We start from the raw sequence: 24022 nt of genomic DNA, 5'->3' as shown, positions 1-24022 counted from the left end.
CCATGGTATCCATGTTTCTCAGCACATGAATATTATATAATGTGAATAGAATATGAATATAATGAATATGAATATTATAACAAAGCAGTCCTTCTCGTGCCAGCAGTTAGGGGCTGGGTGATGCCATCCTGTCCCTTTAAGGGCTGGGGGGAAGGGGGCGTGGCAGGGGGCGTGGCAGCGCAGGGGGGGGTCCCGGCCGGAGGCTGACTTGAGATGCAGAAGGAGTTCGGCGGCAGACTTGCTGTGTGAGCCGGGGGTCCAGCAGGCTGTGTGGGTGAGTCTTGAGGAATTTGGGGTCACGCTCTTAATTGGGGGTGGTGGGGTATATGTCATCAAGTGGGGGGGGGTCCATTGAGGGGGTATTTGCCAGCGTGGCTGTGGCTGTTACCCCCTCTGCCCCCCTCCAGGGGCTGGATGGCTGTTCTCTGTGTGACCGCTAACTGGATCCAGATGTTCAGTCCGATGGCCGCCTCTGTAACGCGATTCCCTGCACAGGGGCAGAAGAGGGTGGATTTACCCTGACTGGGGTAATAAAGCATCCTTATTTACCCGCTGCGGACAGATAAATCACAGATGCTGGGAGTTTTGCAGCCCCTCCTCGTTGCTCACCCAGTCTGGCATTGAATGGGTTAACCTTTTAATCGCCATACATCTGGATATTTAATTGTTAACTCCCTGGGGTTTTTTTTCGCCTCATTGAAGCTGCCATGGACTACAACTCCCATCATGATGCTTAATTCCACAGTAAGATCCAGTTCCGTGATAGGAGTTGTAGTCGGCAGCAGGAGGAGTGCCAGAGTGTACCCGCCGCTCGTTGGATTTACTTTTGCGAAGGGCTGTGGCTGGCTGAGCGTGATGCGGCTATAATTCATAGCCCCTGAGCCTTGACTTATAGTGAGCATGCTGGGAGTTATAGTCCAAGGTATTGCAGGAACGCCTAGCAGAGAGTTGTGGGAGTTGGCTGGAAATCATGGGGCTACCTCTGGGGAAAGACTGGCTAAGATTTGTGGTTCATTGCAATGCTGCCTTTAGCTGACTGAGCATACTAGGAGCTGTAGTCCTTGGATTGTTAAATCTACCTATATATTTATTATATACGGTAGTTTGGGAAAGGCTTTGATTGGCTGAGGATTATGGCAATTGCCATCCACAGCATATGAAATATTGGGGGTTGCCAATCCCTTTTTAGGGAAAGACAATGGCTGGGCATGTTGGGAGTTGCAGAGTATTGTTCCATATCGCTTAGTCTCCTATAAATATTATGGGAAATATTTTAAGGCTGATGGGAGTTGTAATCCATAGCTTTTATGTTAGCATGATAGGAGTTGTTGCATGCAGTAGCTATGTTGTGAGTATGGGAAATTCGTTTTATGTTCTGAGGATGATGGGAGTTGTAGTCTTTCGCAGACCAAGTACCAGTGGTCTCGCACCGCAGTTGAGTCTGACGGGGATATTTCTCAGCCACTTTTCTCTGTGTAATTAAAACAACCTCAGAATTTTTTCCGCAAAATTTTTGGGTTTGAAAAAAAGGTTTTTATTTTCCTAAAATCTCAGCCAACAAACGCAGAAAAAATACTTCTGGTTTAAATTTGGGATTAGAGGATAACGGCAAAACTTTTGTAGTTTTTCAGGAGAAAACCAAACATAATGGCTATGGTGAGCTGAGCTCCCAAACCCTAGGAGCTGACAGTCTAGCTGTGTGCGAGGGCGTGAGGCAGGCATTCCTTCGCCTCTCCTGGGAGGTTCGCCTTTAATATGAATTCCAGATTTCACTGCAGGATTCATAACGGCCCACCCTGCCCGAGGGGACCCAGACACTCCAACGGCCATTACAACGAGGGGGTCAGAGGCTAAGATGCAACAGAAGGAAGTTTTACTTTACTGAGAGGGTGATAGATGAGTGGAACGGCCTGCCAGCAGAAGTGGTAGATGTTAATACAGCGAGGGAATATAAACATGCATGGGATAGACATACGGCTGCTGAATCTGAAACACCAAGGGCCGGTTAAGGTCGGAGTCTTTATATCAGGATAGATGGCTGAATGGGTCTGATCTGCCGTCACTTTCCATGTTGTTATTACAGACCTGCTCTTACTGTAATAAGATGTTACAGGGGTAATAAGGCACTCGGGGGCCGGGTTACTGTAATAAGATGTTACAGGGGTAATAAGGCACTCGGGGGCCGGGTTACTGTAAGAAGACGTTACAGGGGTAATAAGGCACTCAGGGGCCAGGTTACTATAATAAGATGTTACAGGGGTAATAAGGCACTCGGGGGCCGGGTTACTGTAAGAAGACGTTACAGGGGTAATAAGGCGCTCAGGGGCCAGGTTACTGTAATAAGATGTTAAAAGGGTAATAAGGCACTCAGGGGCCGGGTCACTGTAATAAGATGTTACAGGGGTAATAAGGCACTCAGGGGCCGGGTTACTGTAATAAGATGTTACAGGGGCAATAAGGCACTCAGGGGCCGGGTTACTGTAATAAGATGTTACAGGGGTAATAAGGCACTCAGGGGCCGGGGTACTGTAATAAGATGTTACAGGGGTAATAAGGCACTCAGGGGCCGGGTTACTGTAATAAGATGTTACAGGGGTAATAAGGCACTCAGGGGCCGGGTTACTGTAATAAGATGTTACAGGGGTAATAAGGCACTCGGGAGCTGGATGTGTTGCACTCGGATGCCCTAATTGAGCAGGTAGGGGGCACGGCAGGGTGGGAGAACATCTGGTATACAGATGTTTGGTTCCTTTTTACAGACAGAAAATCCCGCTCCCTCCACCCTGCTCTGAAAGAGATGAGGGGGAGATGGAAAAGTGGATGAGAAGAAGGAGGCTAAAGGGGGGTGGGGGGTAGAAAAGGGGAGGAAGTAAAGAGATATAGAAAGAAAACAAAACCAGGTAAAAAAATATTTATAGGAAAGAGAAGTGAGATACTGCGAGGGAGAGGGGAGAGAGGAGAGGGGAGAGGAGAGAGGAGAGGAACGAGAGGCTGAGTATCGGATTTTAAGAATTAATTAGGAGGGGGAGCAGAATGTGAGACACGGCGAGAAAATAGAGGAGAGGGGAGAGGGCAAATCCACCAACAGAGGCTGCAGTAGGAGATTTTTTGTGATCTGTTGATCCCACTGCTAACAGCGGTCCGGAGAGCTTACGATCTCTTAAAGATCCCCCAGGGCTTACAGAGCTATGCCCAGACCCATAGGGATTATATACCGGCTCCTTCATTCACATCCTTTGGGTGATGTGTATCAAAGTGATTCTGGTCCAAATACTCATGTTACCATAGCAACCAGTGAAATGCTTTTGCTGATTGGACCATTCTGTAACCATACCTTAAACCTCTGAATATTAACCCTTTATTGCCCATCAAAAATATTGCATTGTAGTGATTTGGCAGCCAAAAGATACAATAACGGTCCTTATAAAAGCATTACTTGCCAGTTTCAAGAGATTCAGAATTGTCACCTGTGTTCAAGCAGGGATTTCAACTGTGAGAAAAGGATGCTCAGAAATCTTATACAGCATGAGCCTGAGAACCTGCCCATCTACCCTGAGAACGGGGTAAAAACTCTGACAGTTCCCAGGTTTGTCCATCGGTTGCTATGGTGATACTGTGACCGGTTGTGATAATCAGGGTTATTTGCTGCAATCACAAAAAGCATCAAAACGCGTCCATATTTTGTAATTGTAGCAATTCCTAAAAGCGACAGGTTTGTGATAATAATTAGATCTGCGAACGGAAAGCCGCAAAATCACAGCGTTTTATGGCAAATAAAAGCCACACAAAGCACCATCGGGGCAAATTCCTCTCATTATACTCCCAGGTGTAAATCTCCCCTCTTTATACCCTCAGATGATTATACTGTCCGGGGCAGATCCCATCACAATATACCCCGGGGGCCGCTCTCCCGTCATTATATCCTCAGGGGCCGATCACAATATACCCCGGGGGCCGCTCTCCCATCATTATATCCTCAGGAGCAGAACCCATCACAATATAACCCGCGGGGGCCGTTCTGCCATCATTATATCCTCAGGGGCCGATCACAATATACCCCAGGGGCCGCTCTCCCGTCATTATATCCTCAGGGGCAGATCCCATCACAATATACCCCGCGGGGGCCGTTCTGCCATCATTATATCCTATGGGGCAGATCCCATCACAGTATACCCCGGGAGCCGCTCTCCCATCATTATATCCTATGGGGCAGATCCCATCACAATATACCCCGCGGGGGCCGCTCTCCCATCATTATCTCCTATGGGGCAGATCCCATCACAATGTACCCCAGGGGCCACTCTCTCATCTTTAGATCCTCAGGGGCCGATCCCATCACAATATACCCCGGGGGCCGCTCTCCCATCATTATATCCTATGGAGCAGATCCCATCACAATATACCCCGGGGACCGCTCTCCCATCATTATATCCTCAGGGGCCGATCCCTCCGCAGTTTACCCTTGGGGACGCTCTCCCATCATTATATCCTCAGGAGCAGCTCCTCTCTCAGTATACCCTGGGGGCCGCTCTCCCATCATTATATCCTCAGGGGCCGATCCCATCACAGTATACCCCAGGGGCCGCTCTCCCATCATTATATCCTCAGGAGCAGGTCCCCCCATTGACTATAGTATTAGGGACACAGATACAATAAGCCTATTAAATCCATACCCTCCCATCCAGTACTGAGAGCATTTACCCCGCATTATACCCTCACCCCACACAGCTGACATTAATCTATACCAGGGGTGCCCAGCCTGCGGCCCTCCAGCTGCTGCAGGACTACATCTCCCATACTCCTCAGCCAGCCCCTTAGCTGAAAGAGCATTATGGGAGATGTAGTCCTGCAGCAGCTGGAGGGCCGCAGGTTGGACACCCCTGATCTACACCATTTCTCTTCTGTTACACGCGTGTGCTCAGATTATTTCACCTTTTCCCCAGTAATCTCAGTATAAATTAAATCTCCGCCATAATGTCCTCTATTGTAGCAACGCTACGGAATGTGCTGGCGCCATATAGATGGAATTATTGGGGAGGGGTGGGGGGGCGATCCCTGCATTTTTGTGTTTTTTCCGATCATGTGATGTTGTGTTTTTGTAATGTTTGTCACTGCCACATACGAGACGGACGCGCTGCCAGTAACTGCCTGTGCGGGGCGTTTATTAAAGGGGCAGAATGTTAACCCCGTCATGCGAGGGGCTGCTGCCAGGCGGTTTCTCGTCTTGTTGGGCACGGCCAGATTATCGGTTATATAGCTAAGCGCTTTCCCTGAAGTCACATGAAGTTCCCATGAGATACTCGTGTCAGGAAGAAGTGAGTCATGAAATCAGAGTCTCTCGGCTTAAAGAAAGTGTGAGGAGAGGGTACGGGAGGAAGAGAAAAGAGAGGGAGCGAGAGACGGAAGAGAGGAGAAAAGAGAGGGAGAGGAGAGAAAGGCGAAGAAGAGAAGGGTGGATGAAATGATTACTTATTGCTTTACATAGCACCATCATATTCCGTAGCGCTGTACAATGGGTAGACAGGGCACAATAAGTAGTATGTAACATATGGTGAGGAGGGCCTGGATCAAAGGAGCTTACGCTCTAGAGATGAGTGAGAGATGGAGGAGAGAGAAAGGCAAGTGATGGAGTGGAAGAGAGAAGTAAGGGAGATAGAGAGTGAGTGGATGTAGAGATGGATGAGTGAGGGGCCGTATGAAAACTCCATGCTTATAGATGTAGATAGCACCGTCATATAACGCAGCGCTGTACAGTGGGTAACAGGAGGTAGGTGGCACGTTACATAACAATTTGTGCTTAAATGAATATATATGTAGGAAGGCCCTACTCCAAGGAGCTTACAATCTAAACTATATGGATGAGTAAGAGGGGTATCTATAGACTGGGGCAGGTTAGAAAGGGGTAGAGCTGCAGCGTCGGGGAGGGAAGAGGAGAGGTGGAGGGGAGTGCGGCCGGTGGGGGGACACGCAGAGGGCGTGAGAGAGAGAATGATATTTAAACATACGCTCCTGTCGCTTATTTTTGAGTCACAAACAGGGCCCGTCGCTGACCCGGGGGCGTTGGGTGCTACATACCCTCACAATGTGCCTCCCAGTGTCGGGTTTAACCCTGTCAGTGCCTCAGCACTCCATACTACCCATCTTAGTGTAGTGTTTAACCCCCTGAGTGCAACTACCCAGTGCCGCTGCGTGTACATCACACGTTACGTATCACAGTGCAGAGTTTAACCCTGTGAGTGCCATACAACTCACACTGCGCATCCTAGTGCAGGGTTTAACCGTCTGTATACCAGTGCCTTGTATTAATCATTATATTATATAATGTATTTATATATATCACTGCATGGTTTAACCCTTTACAGCCTTAACCTCTTATGCTCAGGTGGGAGCTCTAATCCAGACAGTATTTATTCTGGTGCGGGACCTTAACCCATCGTGGTGTGCCCCCCTCTGGTGAGTAAAGGGTTACCATTGCATCAGACCCTGTTTGTGCACAAGCCCAGCGGGGACAGGACCAGTGACGCTGTCACCCCACGGGGCATTTCCCTTTGTTTACAACGTGTTCAGGGTGTGATTCCGAAACACTCAACTTCTGGACATCGGGGCTTGGGATTTGACTGCTGACTACAACTCCTAGCACCCCCAGGCATGCTTTCTGTGAAAGAAGTGGCCTTTGTATGCTTCACAGTGAAGCACTGTGTGTATTATTATTTTTCTTTCATGTAGCAGCATCATATACCGTAGCACAGTACAAAGAGCAGACATGATGTAACTAGTAGTGTATCACATAACAACATGGATTTGGAGAAACCAGCGGGAAGAATGGCCCTGCGCACATGAGCTTACAGTCTAGAAACGTGCAGGACCTGTACCGAACCAGCAGGGGCAATACCTGGTAGGGTAGGGGCAAAAAACCCGCTGTAGCATAAGAGAAATAACCGATATAACAGAGACGGGGGAGGGCGGGTAACTCTTAGTCCAAGTGTAATATAGGTACCCAAAAGAATGTATAGAAATCAACACGCTCAGTGTACACTATCCAGTCCTGACGGCACCCGGACGCTAGAATGGACTGCCTAGAAAACCAATAAAGGATTCAGTAAGGGTGTAACTGCTGCCTAAAGCCCTTCGATGTGCTGGTGGCTGTTTTATGTAATTGCAGTTAAGCGGTATATATGTATATATATATATATATACATTATTTTCTGCCCCGGGCGATACGTATAGGGTCGCAGAGCATATGGCGAAGACGCATGGGATAAGCTTTAGCCCCCAATTACCATTTGTTTATTGACAAAGCGCTTGTCCCGGTTCACTAATGCCCCTCTCCAACCCCATCCCTTCTAATCAGTGATTTGTCTCCAATTTCATCCTTCGCTCTATTTTCTTTCTACCCCCCCTTTTTTCTTTTTCCCCCCAGTCTACCCAATTTCCTCCTCCCTTTAATCCCCACCCCCCTTTCCTGTCTCTCTTTCTTGGTCCTCCCCTCTCCTCTCCTCTCCTCTCTGGGTACCAGACAGCTTCCAGCTGTTTGTCTGTTCTGCCAGGGCTCAGGTTACCCCTCCACCCTCCTCTCCTCTCCATTCTTTCATCACAAGCCCTTACTTAGCGAGTCGGGGCCTGATATCGGTGCGATACGCACTCCCACCTTTCAGCGACAGACTTAAGGATCAATGCGCTGGTCGTCAACACTAAATTTGTAACTTTACTGGGAGGGTAGTAGATAAATGGAACAGTCTCCCAGCAGAAGTGGTAGAGGTTAGTACGGTGAAGGAATTTAAACATACATGGGGTAGCTCTTGAATTCAGGAATCACCTGTGTTTGTGTAGTATGGTGGCTGATTGGGGGTTATTATTGTAACGGGGTATTGCTGATTAGTGCTGGGTGTGCGCTCTAAAGTGTTTCCATATGTACAGAAGGGGAAATCTGATTGGTCGGGCAAAGCATTCTGGGATAAACCAATGATTTGAGTCGCTTCAACAAGAGGTGGCCGTAGACAATATTTAGGGTTGGCTGAAATATATCTTTGTAGGGAGTAAAACGGACAGCTCCTTGCTGCGCTTAACTCTGCCACAGCTGCTGGATGGCCATTCCAGGTGCCTACTACTACTACTAATGCAAAAAAGGTATTTAAATTCTGTAAGTCTCTAGCTTTCCAACCTGTGTCTGTGAAGAAATGCTTCTCAGTTCCCCTTGTCGGAAGGTCGCCCAGCGCTTCTTAAAATGTTTAAGTTATAGGAAAGTCCCATCTGCACTCAGATAGAACGTGAGTTCCGTACTCCCCGGCGCTGAGGGCCCGCGTTCTGCGTTATCGTTAACAGTATATAGTAACAGTTATAGTCCTTCCTTAAATGCAGTTTCTCCGTCTTCTGGTAGAAAAAAGAATGTTGGATTCCTGTTCTTTTGAACGTAATTTAATGTTTTCAGGCAGCTGTATTAGTCATTTGATCTCACTCGTTTGTTATTTTCGGCCCAGTCGGCAGGACAGACACCCTGACTCATTTTCATACTGTTTTGTGGTAAAAAAATAGAATGACTCAGTCTTAAGCACCCACAGGGACTCTCGGAATCATGAAAGTCCATTGAGGAAAGGACTTAATTGTACAAATAGGACTTCATTAGCATTTCCATAAAGAATCAGGGTTTAGAGAGGGTTCGTGCCCAGCTATGTAGAGGCCTAGGGCATCCTCAGACCTGGGCAACTCAGCTGACCCTGACGCTCTTTATACATTAACCCTTTAATCACAAAGAGCCCTTTGTAGTGACTCGATAATGGTGGCAACCCAATGGCTCTAATAATATTCTGCATTAAGTCACCCGTAAGAAGCCCCTTTTGGGTCTCCATATCTGCAGGCCTTGTCTGTCTCCCTCTTTTCCCGCGTTATCCCTTCTCCCCCCCCTCTCTCCTGGGCTTTCTCCCCCCTCTCTCTTTCTCCCCCTCTCCCCTCTCTCCATGTTTCTTATACACACTCCTATAAATGCTTCTTTGTGTTACTGGGACATTTCCAGGCCGCTCTGGGCTGTACACATGTATCTAATAATATCCATGGGAGCTGCTGCAACATCTGTCCAGTCCTAGAGGTATTAGCCGGAGTCCTAGCGGCGCAGCCTGCCGTATTCTTTCTGTGTACCCGTAGAGCGCTGTATCCTCTGATGTCAGAGGCTTATTATGTGTTTATTTAGTTCTAAAGGTGCTACTATGTTGTGTAGAGTCCTAGAGGTGCCAGGCTCTGTATATTTAGTCCAGGCTCAGTTCTCAGCCCTGTTCTGTGCCTCTGTATATTGTTTCAGTGGGAATGAATGAATATGATGTCATACGCCTGCGCGCTAGAGAAAGACTTATCTGAGGAGGAGGTCCTCTGCAGATTAGTGGAGTGAGGGAGCAGCTGGGGGTCCCCTGCGTTAGGGGGTCTCCAATCAGTCCTCCCCCGCCTGGAGTCCGGGGAAAGCAGCACCTCACCCGGAGACTCTGGGTCAAGCCTGGAGACTTTCCAGCGGTGGTAGCACCCCTATAAATACAAAGTCACCCTGCGGTGGGAGGGGCAGACACTCTGCCCCATAGCCCCCTCCTGTCTGTGTCGCCCTGCGGTGGGAGGGGCAGACTCCGTGCCCCATAGCCCCCTCCTGTCTGTGTCGCCCTGCGGTGGGAGGGGCAGACTCCGTGCCCCATAGCCCCCTCCTGTCTGTGTCGCCCTGCGGTGGGAGGGGCAGACTCCGTGCCCCATGGCCCCCTCCTGACTGTGTCGCCCTGCGGTGGGAGGGGCAGACTCCGTGCCCCATGGCCCCCTCCTGTCTGCGTCGCCCTGTACTGAGAATACGTGGTCTCGTAGCCCTGTAGGACTATAGGCGCTGAGGAATCCGGCCCATGTCTGGAATGTGGCCGGTGCAGAGGTGTCTGTCTGCTGCTGGTGGTGAAATAACCGTTTCATGTCATTCCTCCTGAACTCTTGTTTCTGCTCTAATCTTAATCCAGAGGCAGAGGAGTGGGGAGTGGGGAGCGAGGCCTGCTCTGTGTCACTAAGACAAGGAGGGAAAACGTTTTAACCAATTCACTTCCGCAGAGCGTTGCCATATCACCCATGTTTTCCAGGTTTCTGACTACCGCCTACAGTGCTGCCCCCTGCTGTATGGGGCATGTATAAATAAATCACGTCACAGCCTCTGTAACACAGGGGAGCACTAAACGGCTGATGGTCAGCAACATGTAAACATTAAATGTGCCCTGGAAAAAATGGCTACTCTACATGTAGATTGTAAGCTTAGAAGCCCGGCCCTCCCTGCCTAATATATGGGGTGTCAGTCCTATTCTGTCAGACCCTTTGTACGAAGCACTGCGGAAATGATTGTTGCTATATAAATAAAAGATAATAATAATAATAAAACTTCCATACGACCTTATATGGTATAACTGAACCTTTTTAACTACTCTGTAACTCCTTATGTTACCCCATATAACCCCTCCTATTACCCCGTATATCCCCTCCCATTACCCCATATAACCCCTCCTATTACCCCATGTAACTCCACCTATTACCCCATATAACCCCTCCTATTACCCCATATGACCCCTCCTATTACCCCATAACTCCTCCTATTATTAGTAATATTATTTTTCGATGACCAATAGGGAGGCTCGGAATCCTTCTTGACCTTATTCTTTCTATCCAGGCTCGGGTAGGGTGAGGCAGCGCTGGCGGGGAGCCAGTAACCAGAGTGGGGTAGAAATGTTTATTTATAGAGAAAAGTAATTCCATAAAAGGGGATAGGATGCGGGAGAGAGAGAGATCGAGAGAGAGAAGGAGCGCGGCAAGCGAACAACGCTCTACGAGACATTTGGAAGCAGGACAGGGAGAAGGGAGGATTAGGTATAATTCATTGGTGGACTGAGAGAGAACGCGAGACGCTATCCAGAAGAGCGCACGTCCCGGAACTCCAAACTGGATTAAGATTCCATAGGGTCTGGGGCAGGAGAACAGGCTAAGCCTCAATCCATGACGCTCTTACTTATAGATGAACGTTAAACATGGCTTCCCATTCCTGCTTAGTGTGTGTTTATTGAGTGGGGGTAACTGGATCCATGTTTTTGACCCTGGGTGATAAGTGATGGGGTGATTGGATCTGATGCCCATCCATCTTGCCTGGGATTAAGACGCCTGGCATTTTGTAGGTAAGGAAGGTTCTTGTGGTCTGAATAAAGGGTACTTCCAAAACCTTCCAAGAGGGGCCGCCATTCTTCCAATGCCACGTTGATGGCTAATGGTTCCCTGCCATTGGCGTTCAGCCGGTGTGAATCATTTGGGAACCGGGATGGATCTTGTTGGAGGTCGTCTTTGGGAGGAACCCGCGTCGTCACCCAACTCCGAGGCATCAGCTTCTAATAGGAATGCTTGGGCAGGATCAGGACGTTTCAAAATAGGTGCTTTAAATGGGTTAAAGGCAGAGAGATGAACAATTTTTAGGTTTAGACCCCTTTTTGGTCTTGGTGCTGATAGGAGCAGTGATTTGAGAAAAGTTTCCCTTCGGAAGGTAGAGTAGCGACAGAGAGTTTATTGGGTTCCATTGCGAGACGTTCTTCAGTTCTGACGCAACCCAGGAAGGTGCTACGGTTTTTTTTTCCGTTTTTCGATCTCTTGACTGTTCCCCATAATGATTCTCAGCGCCTGTCCCGACCGGCGCCTGTCTACCGACTGTGAGCCTACAGCTTACTGCCCTCACCTTTGGACTGCCCGTCCATCCCTGGTACCCCATTCCTGAGCCAGACCCCAGACTGACAGAGTGACTGTTCCTTCTTAAAAACAGGGACAGTTGGCCAGTACACACTTGGGAAATATGTTTACAGCTGCACATTTAGAACTTTACCCCAGAATTGCTCCAATTTGCCCTTATTTTGTAAGAGTCAAATTGTGTTTTTTTACTTCCCTGCCGTCCAAGCAGGATTTTGGTGGCAAACGCTTCCTGGATTTTGTCACCCAAAAGATGCCTGGTGGGTAGCCGTGCGTTCCGTCAGTGATGGGTTTTTGGGGCCACCTCCAAGACCCACCATACTGAGGTGGTCCTTGTTGTCCGCTGTGTATCTTCTGTATCCTGAAGCTCCGCAGCTGGATCTGCCCTCCTCCTCCATCATCTGAAGCAACCAATCAGTGGCAGGAAATCGCTTCCATTTAAATCAATGGGAACATTTTCCGTACATGCGCATGGGGGGCTGAACCTGCCATTACCTGCCCCGATGGCCAACCCTGCACTGGAGCTGACTGGTAGTCACCTGAACGCATCTTCTACACTGAAAATATCTGGGGGGTGAGGGAAGGGGCAAATGCATAACGGGGGGGTATTCTGTAGAATCCCACCATGCATTTCAAAAAGGGGCAAATCGTAAATTTAAAGGGACCGCACAGCTATCACACGTGTTACAGGACATATGATGGCCGACTGTCCCTTTAAAGTCTGACGGTAAATAATAAGGGAATTTTATATTTAAAAATCGAAATTTAAATTATGTCTCAGGAATATTTTTTGCTTTAAAGGTTTTTACCAAACTGTCTGATGGAATCGTTTATTTTCCTAAACATATCGGTGATATTGAAGGTGATAGAAATATTTCGCCCGTGTCCTTTATACAGAGTGTATTCGCTGCTCCTCCGCCTTTAACTTGGAATCATAGAAATGAATCATTTTTAAATATTTTAGGATTTTACGTTAAACATTTTTCAGCTCCCCCGCCTCCTCTGGTTAGGAAGGCGTCAGAGTTGGCACGATTTCAGTCGTACGATTTAACACCCGGCCCGCTGGCCGCCCGTTCCTTGTGCGCTTATAGTAAGTCCGGCCAGTTTAAATACTTACCACCATTAGAGGGTCCTGCGCTGGGGGGCACATGGGATGTTTGATGTTGCTTTGACCACAGAGGGGGGGGGTAACTACTGACCCGGGGCAATGCTGGCAAAGTGGCGCTCAGTCCTGCCCTCTGTAAAACACATTTACTCTTTTTGAGCCGGGCCCTCGCCACTTGCTGTTTCTGCGCGTCATCGTGTTATGTTATATACTGATTGTTGTGTCCTTTCTACCCATTGTACAGCGCTACGGAATACGATGGCGCTATATGAAACAATAAATATAATAATAATAATAATTTACAGAAAGGGAATATCCAGAAACCCCATAGAATAAGAACAGAAGGAATACTCTCGGGGTCCGTGTTACCCTGCGCACCCTGGTGGTTAAATGGTGAATTACAAGTGAAACGTCTCGAAATGTTTCACGGATTGGCCCAGAATCTTTCAATCAGAGCCCTCCGGGGGTATTTGCCTTCCCTGCCCCCCCCTTGACACCCCTTTCTTGGCTAAAAGGGTGATGTAAGAGCGTAAAGGTTTGCCCCTGAGACAGTTTAACCCCGGTCCCAGGGTGAAGGGGCAGATTCTCAGAGCCACACAGCCACAGAAATCCCTGCTTGAATACAGGTGACTTCAGAAGGACCTTCAGAAGGACTGAAAATTATTCAGTATAAATCGCTATAAGTGGTCTGGGGGGCTATTGAAGGGTTAATGTTTAGGGACCCCCGGGGTATGTTAGGGGCTGCAGTCTGCTGTAGAGAGATCTCTAATTGCTCATTTCATCCGGAAGAATTCCCCAGAACGAGATGAGAACTAACAGGCGGCGAGTCTGCGGCATTTACTATAAATAAACATCCACTCCGCAGACTCCGAGGCAGCCCCCCCCCGCGCTCCACGGCCTGTGTGGGGGGGTCGGAGCAGATGCTGAACTTTTTACTATACTGAGAAGATGTAGATGAATGGAACAGCCTCCCAGCAGAAGTGGTAGAGCCAAATACAGTGAGGGTAGGCACATATAGGGTGCAGGGATTGGATGGGAATGCCAAACACAGTCACATGAAGCAGTAAATTCCAAGCATCTGACCGTCCCGACCACAAAATATTATGCAAGTTCTTTTTTCTTCTTTTAAATGTAGCTTGGAGCAGAGCAGCAGAGAATGGGTTAACACCAATTTAGCCACTCCCTGCTAGCGATTGGCTGGTCCTCAGCCAATCGGTGTAACCCTTCCATCACCGGAACGTTTGGCATCATTTTGGGAATGGGGTGTTACTCTGATTGTTTCTGGGGACCGGGCTGCGACGTGCAGAATCTTTGGTCGTTTCCGGAGGAATATTATTTCAAGATCGGAGGAAAGAGGAGAGAGAGGAGACATTTAAATAACAAAGTACTGGAGGGACGTTTATTTCCAAGGAGGAGAAACGTTAAGACAAGACGTAATGTAAGGACGTTTTACTTTACTGAGAAGGTGGTAGATGAGTGGAACAGCCTCCCAGCAGAAGTGGTAGAGGGTAATACAGTGGGGGTGATTAAACATACATGGGATAGACATACGGCTCCTGAATCTAAGACGAGACCGACGACTGATTAAGGTCTTTACAGGAGGAGGAACGGGCGAGTAGTTGGGCCGCCGTGTTCTGTGCTTCTATCCTGTGACATCTCTGACATCAGCACCTGACTCCAGAATAGTTTTGGTCCTGGAGCTTTCATTTCTTTAACCCTTTAACTGCTGGGTGGATGTATGCTCAGGGTTAGGGTAATCAGTACGAAGTACTGCTAAGGATATTTATTTTTATTGCATTTTTATAGCATTGGCTATAGTCAGATCCCGTTGTACAGCACTACGGAATATGATGGCGCTATATAAGACAATAAATAATAATAATGGAGTGGGATATAGTCAGTGTGCTCCGTCCGCCCCACCGTATGCTATTCTCTTAGCCCAGCCAGATACCCCAAGGGCAAACAGACGGCCAAAGGCTCCTGAGGGGAGATCTGGCTGCAGAAAAAATAATAATAATATTTTCAAGGCACGACACTAAAATCTGCGATTCCGGATTCACCGGTGACGTTCTCCCGGCTGGCTGCACAGAACATGCCAACGGGGCACAAGATTCAGATTTTAAAAGAAGCCCCCGGGGCTATTCATTGGTTCAGCTGTAAGTGGACACATCGGAGAGACGTGGCCGGGGAGGGCCGCAGCTGCGCATGCTGCCGGATGTTATGGCTCGGAGTGCTGGGACTCGGCTGTCACTTCTAGCTGGGAATCCCTGCTGATACGGACCGGCCGAGCACAATAACCCAGTCTGTCCGCAAAAGGGCAACAGAATGAATAATTCATACACGGGGCAAGAATGAGAGACGGTGGGGAGAGCGGCACTGGAGGAGGAGAGAGAGAGAGTGAGGGGTCAGGGGGAGAGAGCTCTTATCCAGAGAACGTGATTTGGGAGAGACCCGGGGGGGGGGGTAAATGTAGGGGCAGCAGGGGGGCTGAGGACCTACAGGAATGGGGATGAAGAGTGATGAATGGGGGTGAAATAGGCAGTCGAAGGATTCAATTAAGAGGGGAAAGCAAAAGGAGAGGCAGAGAGAGGACAGAGCGTGCGTCAGGAAGAGCTGATTAGTGGAAACTCGTGACAGATCACATACAGGACTTGTGATGTCCCGAGACCTACACCCCACGCCAAGAGACAGACGGGAGAGACGGGGAGACAGGGAGGTAAAAGGAGGAGAGATAGTGAGATGGAAGAGAGGAAAATGGTAAATAGAGAGATTCCGTTTTCCGTTTTCCGGGACTTATTTCTCTATTTTTAGGATCATCGATACGTAATAACACATATATAATTCACTCACCTGCTTGTAGGAGGAGCACTGGATAACAATTGTTAACAATGTCCCTGTCTGTGTCACCCTGCGGTGGGAGGGACAGATTCCGTGCCCCATAGCCCCTCCTGTCTGTGTCACCCTGCGGTGGGAGGGACAGACTCCGTGCCCCATAACCCCCTCCTATCTGTGTCACCCTGCGGTGGGAGGGACAGAATCCGTGCCCCATAGCCCCCTCCTGTCTGTGTCACCCTGCGGTGGGAGGGACAGACTCTGTGCCCCGTAGCCCCCTCCGGTCTGTGTCGCCCTGCGGTGGGAGGGACTGACTCCGTGCCCCATAGCCCCCGTCGCCCTGCGGTGGGAGGGACAGGTTGTGGATGTATCTTGTGTTGATCTCCTGGTTTCTTTCTCAGTGCAGGACATGTTAGCAGTGTGACCTCAGCCAGCTTCTTCGTTGTTGAAATGATGGCCCAAGTTCTTCACATGGATTCCCACTTTTCAGGTATGTTCTGTGTACGGGGATGCTGCGTGTTTGTCTCCGTGCTGCGTGTTATGATGAAGGACGGGGGGGGGGGGGCGGGTTCCTCGGATGGCACTGCCTAAAGAGATGGCTGCACCTCTCTGCGTTCCATCTAGAACCCTGCGCCAGATCCCTGCATCGTGTAGCATGTTGTGGGAAGCCGTACTCCATATACGTTTTGTGGTATGCGAATAGGTGAGGAGGACGGTACTTGTGCTGTATATACCTTTCATTCTGCAATCTCACCGGGTAGCGTCCTAAACACACTGACCCAGGAAATCTCCAAATTAATAGCAGTCCGTCACAAAGATTCTATTGCAGTGACCCACGATGCTCGTGAAAGCCATCAGTTGTCAGGGGGTAAAGGTATTCTGAATGAAGTCACCTGTGTTCAAGCAGGCGTTTTAGCTGTGATATAGCAATAAGAAAAGCACCAGTTGGGGCGCTCAGTTATCGTTAAATCAGAGTAGAATATGAAGGTGTCACCTGTATTAATGTACTGTTTGTGTTCTATCTTTGGAACTCTTACTATCTTTCCCAGGAAAACCCGGCCCCTCGTCTTTGTCGGTAGTGAAAGACCCAGACGTCCCGTATTCGGTGGAAACCCCCTACGGATACAAGCTTGATCTGGACTTTCTCAAATACGTCGACGATATTGAAAAAGGTCACACCATTAAGAGAGTGCCCGTCCACCGCAGACCCCGTTACGGATCGTTACCCCGTGGCCCCGGTTATACGGGGTCGTGGTGGACTTCTACCGAGTCCCTGTGCTCCAACGCCAGCAATGACAGGTGAGCCCTCTCAGGAAAGGAGACATTGGGCAACTTGGCCAACATATGCTTGCAGTTTCTCTACTTTTGATGGATTTGTGGTGGATGCGAGCCAGTTCCTTTACTGATATATCCGTATATTTATATAAGGAAGGCTAACTCCTTATTATTGCATTTCAGCCGACACTCCTCTTACTCTTATTGCGGAAGAAGCTTCTACCCGGCATATGAGGTGAGGGGTGCGCCCCACAACTTCAACCCTAGAGTGGAGAGAACACTGATGGATGCCAGCAAGAAGCTGGAGGCTGGACAGTCTCGACCCCTGAGCTTGGGCTGCCGTTCCTCCAGCAACGTTTCCATCCCATCCCTCTCGCGCCTACCTTCATCTTCATCTTCTCAGCAGATCTCTTCCTTCACGCCATTAAGCTCTGGGATGTCAACTCCAGTGTCTCCTACACCCGTCCACCTCCAGCATGTGCGGGAACAGATGGCAGTGGCCCTCAAGAGACTTCGCCAGCTAGAGGAACAGGTCAAGATGATCCCGGTCCTCCAGGTGAAGATATCTGTGCTCCAAGAGGAGAAACGTCAGCTCAGCGTTCAGCTCAAGAGCCAAAAATATTTGGGTCATCCAGGTGGGAATTCCAGGAACAAGGCAAGAGGGGAACTCTACATTGAAATCCCAGAGGAAGAGACAAAGGATGGAGGAGAGGAGACAGAATGTCAAGGCAATCTAGGGATGAGAAAAGATAGGAAAGAAGACGGAGATGAGAAGGAAGGATCGAGAGAACAAACCAAGAAAGAATGCATGGCGCCCCGTAAAGCATCATGCAGCGTTGGGGTGTGGGTGAGAGAGACAGACCTTATCCCGGCATCTGTAAGGCAGCCTGAGGTGGACAAGCAGAAGCTTCTGGTCCAGGCACTGTCTGCCAAAGTGGCGGTGCTGGAAAAGCAGCTTAACCGAGCTTTACAAGAGGTTCAGAAAGCCAACCGGAAGCTGGAAGAGTCCGAGAAATCCGGAAGAGGAGAAGACGCAGTAAAGAAAGACAAAAAGGAGGAGTTGCGGGCGGACGCGGTCAAGGTGGCCAGGGTGGAGAGGGGGAGTGAGGTGGTCTCCAGCACTGAAGTTGGACCTGGGGTTCAGCCACAGAGGGCAAAAGGCCTGGAAGCCAGGGGAGGAGGAGGAGGACCGAAAACAAGAGAAGGAGATGAGGAGAAGGTCTATAGGAGCAGGGAGGTTGTGGAAAAGCCATTCCTTACTTCAACCGGGCCGGCGGTCACCATCCACGTGGTGAAGAAGATAAGCATCACTGGGCAAAAGGCTAACGAGTTTGAGAAGAAAGGTGAGGGGCAGTAGGGGGTTATTTGAAAGTATTATTGCTGGGAAGGAACTGGGTTTGGCTTACTGTGGAAGAATTACGCCCGTCGATTTCCAGTATCATTAAATCCAAGGCATATAACGCACGACTTGGACCATACCATTTCTGCATATCATATATAATCGAATGACTTTCCCTCTATAAAGTCTATTGGTTTAGTTATAAGATTTGTAGAAAGTTTCAGTAAGTAGAATTCCGTTGGGGGTAACTCTGGGTAAGTCGCTGATTTTCAGGGTACCTGTGAGGTCCGCATGGCTCAGATGTTGAAGGTAACGAAACAGTCAACAACCGGTGAACATCTGACTGTGGTTGAGGGTTGACTCTGAGCAGTGATTTCGGAGTGCTTTGTATCAGATACGCTTTGTTGTAAACGATATATATGATTAGTGGCTGAAAGCTTCTCTTTTGCGTAGAGCCCAGCACTGTGGATAGAGGAGAAGATCTGCCATCTATTTTATCTCCGTCCCATGAGAACGAGAGGAGCGAGACCAGCCACGGAGACTTCACGTCGGAAAGCGGAGCGGACACTAGAGGTAATCGGAGCCATCAGAGCTCCTGTTAATGCTGGGTATCTCTAAAAGGGGCAGTTAGCGGGGTCTGGGGGTTCATATATATATACAATACAGAGAGAGGGGGCACAGAGGGGAGAGCTGCAGAGCTTATACTCTAATATAAAAAACAACAAGAATAAAACACAGGGACACAAAGTGACATAGGAAAGGTCCTGGCCTGCAGAGCTTACACTCCATGACATCCGGGACCTCCCGGGACTCCTTTTTTCCAGAGCTCTGATATTGTGAGAATTAGGACACGTTTTATTCCCACCGTCTCGGTATTTCATGGATCTTGCGCAATGTTTTCGCTCCACAGACGTCTCCAGCGGGCGAGTGATTTTCAGCGGGGGAAGCGTGCGGGACGAGAAGGAGAACTCATCCGAGCCGTGTGCCGGACTCAACGGAGAGTGAGTAACTCGCTTACACCCCGCCGGCTCCAAAACTACCCCAGTTTCATTGTCTTTCACACTGTTATTACCCCACTCGTTTCACCAGCTGTCTTGGTCACCACTGCATTCAGTGCACCATCATTTACACCATCACTACCCCCTGTCACTATCATGTACCCCCCCCACGCATTTCGCTCGGCGTCTTTTCTCTCCTGCCAAATGTTGTTTAGAAATTCATCTTTTTATTAGAAATGACTTTATTTCCCCAGCTGTCACCCGCGAGAGACGCACTCACTGATTGTTCGTATTATTCTTTCCTAGAATGGACTCTGCGTCATCCGAGGATTCCGGGACTATGGAGAACCCGTCAGACACTGAAAGCACAGAGAGCGAGTATCACGAAGCCATTGAGGGGCCAACAGGGCCGCAGAGTGACCATCATTCATCTGGTGCAGCTGCGGTCCTGACTCCAAGGGACAACGACAAGTCACCAGCAGCTAGCCTGTCACCAACACACCCTACACCCAGGTAATGCCTCGGCGTAGCCTATCGCCCTCTCCTGTCTGTCACCCTGCGGTGGGAGGGGCAGACTCCATGTCTCACAGCCCCTCCTGTCCATGTCGCCCTGCGGTGGGAGGGCCAGACTCCGTGCCCCATAGCCCCCTCCTGTCTGTGTCACCCTGCGGTGGGAGGGGCAGACTCCATGTCTCACAGCCCCTCCTGTCCGTGTCGCCCTGCGGTGGGAGGGGCAGACTCCGTGCCCCATAGCCCCCTCCTGTCTGTGTCACCCTGCGGTGGGAGGGGCAGACTCCATGTCTCACAGCCCCTCCTGTCCGTGTCGCCCTGCGGTGGGAGGGGCAGACTCCGTGCCCCATAGCCCCCTCCTGTCTGTGTCACCCTGCGGTGGGAGGGGCAGACTCCGTGCCCCATAGCTCCCTCCTGTCTAGATTCAGGAGCCGTATGTCTGTCCCATGCATGTTTAAATCACCTCACTGCATTAACCTCTACCACCTCTGCATGGAGGCGGTTCCACTTATCTAACACAATCTCAGTAAAGTAATACTTTTATATTTGCAGGGTGGAGCTGAGTAATATGCTGATATCGGGATGTGTAGCCCTTCAGAAGTCATTAGATGACCCTACAGCTCTTACAGACACAGAGAAGGTGAGGATCTCGCCTCCCGGGGTCAGACACCAAATAAACTGCACCGCTCAGGTGTGCAGTGGGGCAAAATGGTCAGTGTAAGGGCTGGGGGGGGATTATTCTAGAGGGCCCTTTAATGCTATATTTTAGTACATATCAGGGGGTACTTTACATGTAACTAGCTGGTGGGATTGTTTAAAAGGCGCATTAAAGCCGGGGGGTTCTGTGCGCAGGCAGCGGCCCGGACGGCAGTCCTGCAGGAGTGGATGAAAATCCTCCGCCAGAAGGAGGTGGATCCGGCTGTCATCCGCCATCACTTGAGCGTCTTCCGAGCGATGTCTCCGCGCCTGCTGGAGGTCATCGTCAATATGGCCGACGCCAAGGGCAACACGGCCGTCCACTACGCCGTGTCGCAGTCCAATTTCACTGTGGTCAGGCAGCTTCTGGAGACCGGTGCGTATAAAAAACGGCAACTAACGACAACAAAATAAAGGAATAACTATAAAAAAAAGTTAATGCACGACGAGAGCATCCTGATTGGTCCTTGGCGGATCACATGCTGTAAATAATTGTATTTAGAGCGGATGGCGTATGTAGAGAGACCGCATCGCCCGGTTGTTCCCGGACACACATACATGTCCGGTGTCTGTGATCAGTACATGTAACACGCAGTATGTGTGAAGTATGACTGGGTTCATACACCCCGCAAACTGCTTTAGAAACCAAGTGATCAGGGCAGGAGGTCTCGTTAATATCTACTGTGAGGGAATTTCACTTTACTGAGAGGCTGGTAGATAAGCGGAACAGCCTCCCAGCAGAAGAGGTAGTGACTAACAAAGAGAGAGGATTGAAGCATGCGTGGGGTAGTCATACGGCTCCTGAATCTAAGACGAGACCAGCGACTGATTGAGGTCCGAATGGGTCTGATCTGTTAGATTCTATGTTTCTATCTCTGTAGGATGAGAGTGGAAATGGTTAATCTCATCTTATAATTTCCAAAGTAATTTAAATATATTGTTTGTTCTACAAAATCAGGTAATATCTCTAACATGTAGCGGCCCTTTAAGATGGCGGACTATGCGGTTTATATTTTTTGGTTCTTTTAGTGTTTTCACGTAATGTTAGACTTTCATTAATTCGGCATGCGGTTATTCCGCCCCGTCCTCTCCTGTGTTCTTCTCGCCCGCGTTCATCGTCTTTTTCTCCCCGCTTTCCCCCGAGGCTTGTGTGATGTGAACAGACAGAATAAGGCCGGATTTACGCCCCTCATGCTCACGGCGCTGGCAGCTTTCCGGTCTGACGAGGACATGGAGACGGTTACACAGATGCTGCGCCTGGGAGACGTCAACTGCAGAGCCAGCCAGGTGACGGCCCTAAACGCGGACTCAGTGCCGAGTATACCCACGGCCAGCCCCCCCCACACACTGTACGCAGCGTGTACAGCCTTCCTGCCCTTGGGGTGCACAGCGTGACCCCCACCAGCTCTCACTAGAGTGTATACTATGGGCAGTGCCGAGTGCTATGTACCAGAGACTCAACTCACTGGTTACTAAGATGACAAGGGCCACTTTTAAAACGTTGCATGAGGATTGCTTTTACGTACAGCTCGGTGTACATGGCTGCAGTATATGATAGCGATATATAAATACCTAATAACGCCAGATGTGTATTTATTAAACCAGAGCAGGCAGATCCTCCGCTGTAACCGTATACCCTGCGCAGGTACACAGCGGCCCACCGTAATAACTGCCTCCCCTGCTTTTCCCCCCAGGCCGGGCAGACGGCATTGATGCTCGCAGTCAGTCATGGACGGCTGGATGTGGTGCGAGCGCTGCTGGAGTGCGGGGCAGATGTGAACGTGCAGGACCACGACGGCTCCACCGCGCTCATGTGCGCATGTGAACACGGACACGCCGACATCGTCAGCCTGCTTCTGGCCGTGCCCAGCTGCCACGCGGCACTGACCGATAACGTGAGTGTCCAGAGGGTGAAAGCAACTGTATGAATACACATATTACTGGGATCTATCCCAGAGGAGCCCCGCACTGTGTATAATGTAACAGAAAGGAGCTGTATAAATACAGATATTACTGGGATCCCACCGCAGAGGGGCCCCGCACTGTGTATAATGTAACAGAAAGGAGGTGTATAAATACACCCCAGAGGAGCCCCGCACTGTGTATAATGTAACAGAAAGGAGCTGTATAAATACAGATATTACTGAGATCCACCCCAGTGGAGCCCCGCACTGTGTATAATGTAACAGACAGGAGCTGTATAAATACAGATATTACTGAGATCCACCCCAGAGGAGCCCCGCACTGTGTATAATGTAACAGAAAGAGCTGTATAAATACAGATATTACTGGGATCCACCCCAGAGGAGCCCCGCACTGTGTATAATGTAACAGAAAGAGCTGTATAAATACAGATATTACTGGGATACACCCCAGAGGGGCCCCGCACTGTGTATATCGTATGCAATGTTGTGCTTTTCTTTTGTTGAAACAATATTTTGAAACTCCTGTTGTGAATGTATTTTATCTCAGGATGGAAGCACCGCCCTATCCATTGCTCTGGAGGCCGGGCAGAATGACATAGTTATGCTGCTATATGCACATAATTCAAAGACTAGCAGTCTGGTGAGTAAATACACCTCCCACAGCAGGGTGACACAGACAGGAGGGGGCTATGAGGCACGGAGTCTGTCCCTCCCACCGCAGGGTGACAGACAGGAGGGGCTATGGGGCACGGAGTCTGTCCCTCCCACCGCAGGGTGACAGACAGGAGGGGGCTATGGGGCACGGAGTCTGCCCCTCCCACCGCAGGGTGACACAGACAGGAGGGGGCTATGGGGCACGGGGTCTGTCCCTCCCACCGCAGGGTGACAGACAGGAGACATGTTGGGTTTAATTACATTTTGTTGGTTTCATTATATTTTTCCTCCCCAGGGTGACTCTCGGAATCTTACAGACCACAATATGAACCCAGCTGCTCCAACACAGTAAGGTTCTTTGTGCAGCTTCCCCGAGCACCCCGGCTCCCGTCCATGTTGTGTGAGATCAGAGTCTTTGTGTGCCGTCCATAAGCCTGCCTCTGGAGCACTTCACTGCAAAACCACTAGGACCAGTATATAACACCCAGCTTCAGCACCATGGAGAGAGGGAATTTTGCAGGGATTTGGGAGAAGGGGAAAAAATAAACAGCAAGACAAAAACAGGAGAAAGGAAATGAATGTTAGATTGGGTGAAAAAGGGACAAAATATAGCAATAACATAAAATGAGAAAGAAAGTGGATCAGGAAACAAAATAAAAGTGATTTAAAAAAATGAGGAGGAAATGAATGGGGAAGAATGAAGAACCTAGAAGAAGAGACGCCATCTTGGCTGATGATTGGATGGAGACCCAAGGAAATGAAAGGCTGTTGGTAATAATAATAAAAAAGGTTTTATGGTACAGAGAGAGAAAAATGGAGGAAAAGAAGAAGAGGAAGAAACACTAGGAATTTGGGGGACGTGGAAGAATGTGAAAGAATGAGAGCTCAGGAAAAAGGAGGAGGAATTCACAGGGTAAGCAAGGAGAAAGGAACCGTATTAAGTTTGAGGGAAAAATAGGTGAAA

General features: G+C 49.4%; 1 protein-coding gene across 3 annotated transcripts; it reads left to right on the top strand.

The window, feature by feature from the left end:
- Window positions 1–220: 220 nt before the first annotated feature.
- KANK2 (KN motif and ankyrin repeat domains 2) lies at window positions 221–24022 on the top strand. 3 transcript variants are annotated; one of them, XM_053463365.1, is made up of 13 exons: window positions 221–274; window positions 16063–16151; window positions 16711–16960; window positions 17120–18279; window positions 18729–18848; window positions 19186–19276; window positions 19580–19786; window positions 20336–20423; window positions 20636–20855; window positions 21624–21766; window positions 22174–22374; window positions 22952–23044; window positions 23354–24022. In XM_053463365.1, exons 2-13 carry the CDS (start codon window positions 16112–16114, stop codon window positions 23408–23410), a joined length of 2670 nt encoding a protein of 889 aa, XP_053319340.1. In that variant the 5' UTR covers window positions 221–274; window positions 16063–16111; the 3' UTR covers window positions 23411–24022. The 3 variants fall into 3 exon arrangements, with proteins under 3 accessions (XP_053319340.1, XP_053319341.1, XP_053319343.1); XM_053463366.1 differs by having other exon boundaries at window positions 222–274; window positions 16068–16151; XM_053463368.1 differs by lacking the exon at window positions 221–274 and adding an exon at window positions 14250–14267.

Source organism: Spea bombifrons, chromosome 4 (assembly GCF_027358695.1).
Source record: "Spea bombifrons isolate aSpeBom1 chromosome 4, aSpeBom1.2.pri, whole genome shotgun sequence".
Classification (NCBI taxonomy): Eukaryota; Metazoa; Chordata; class Amphibia; order Anura; family Pelobatidae; genus Spea; species Spea bombifrons.
This window is presented reverse-complemented; position numbering and strand designations above follow the sequence as displayed.

What these genes read in the sequence shown, in the direction of transcription:
- KANK2 (XM_053463365.1), top strand. Translation starts at nt 16,112, where the DNA reads ATGATGGCCCAAGTTCTTCACATGGATTCCCACTTTTCAG. An exon ending in CTCTTACAGACACAGAGAAG is followed by an intron (nt 20,424 to 20,635) that starts GTGAGGATCTCG and finishes TTCTGTGCGCAG; the next exon opens with GCAGCGGCCCGGACGGCAGT. An exon ending in ATTCAAAGACTAGCAGTCTG is followed by an intron (nt 23,045 to 23,353) that starts GTGAGTAAATAC and finishes TTTCCTCCCCAG; the next exon opens with GGTGACTCTCGGAATCTTAC.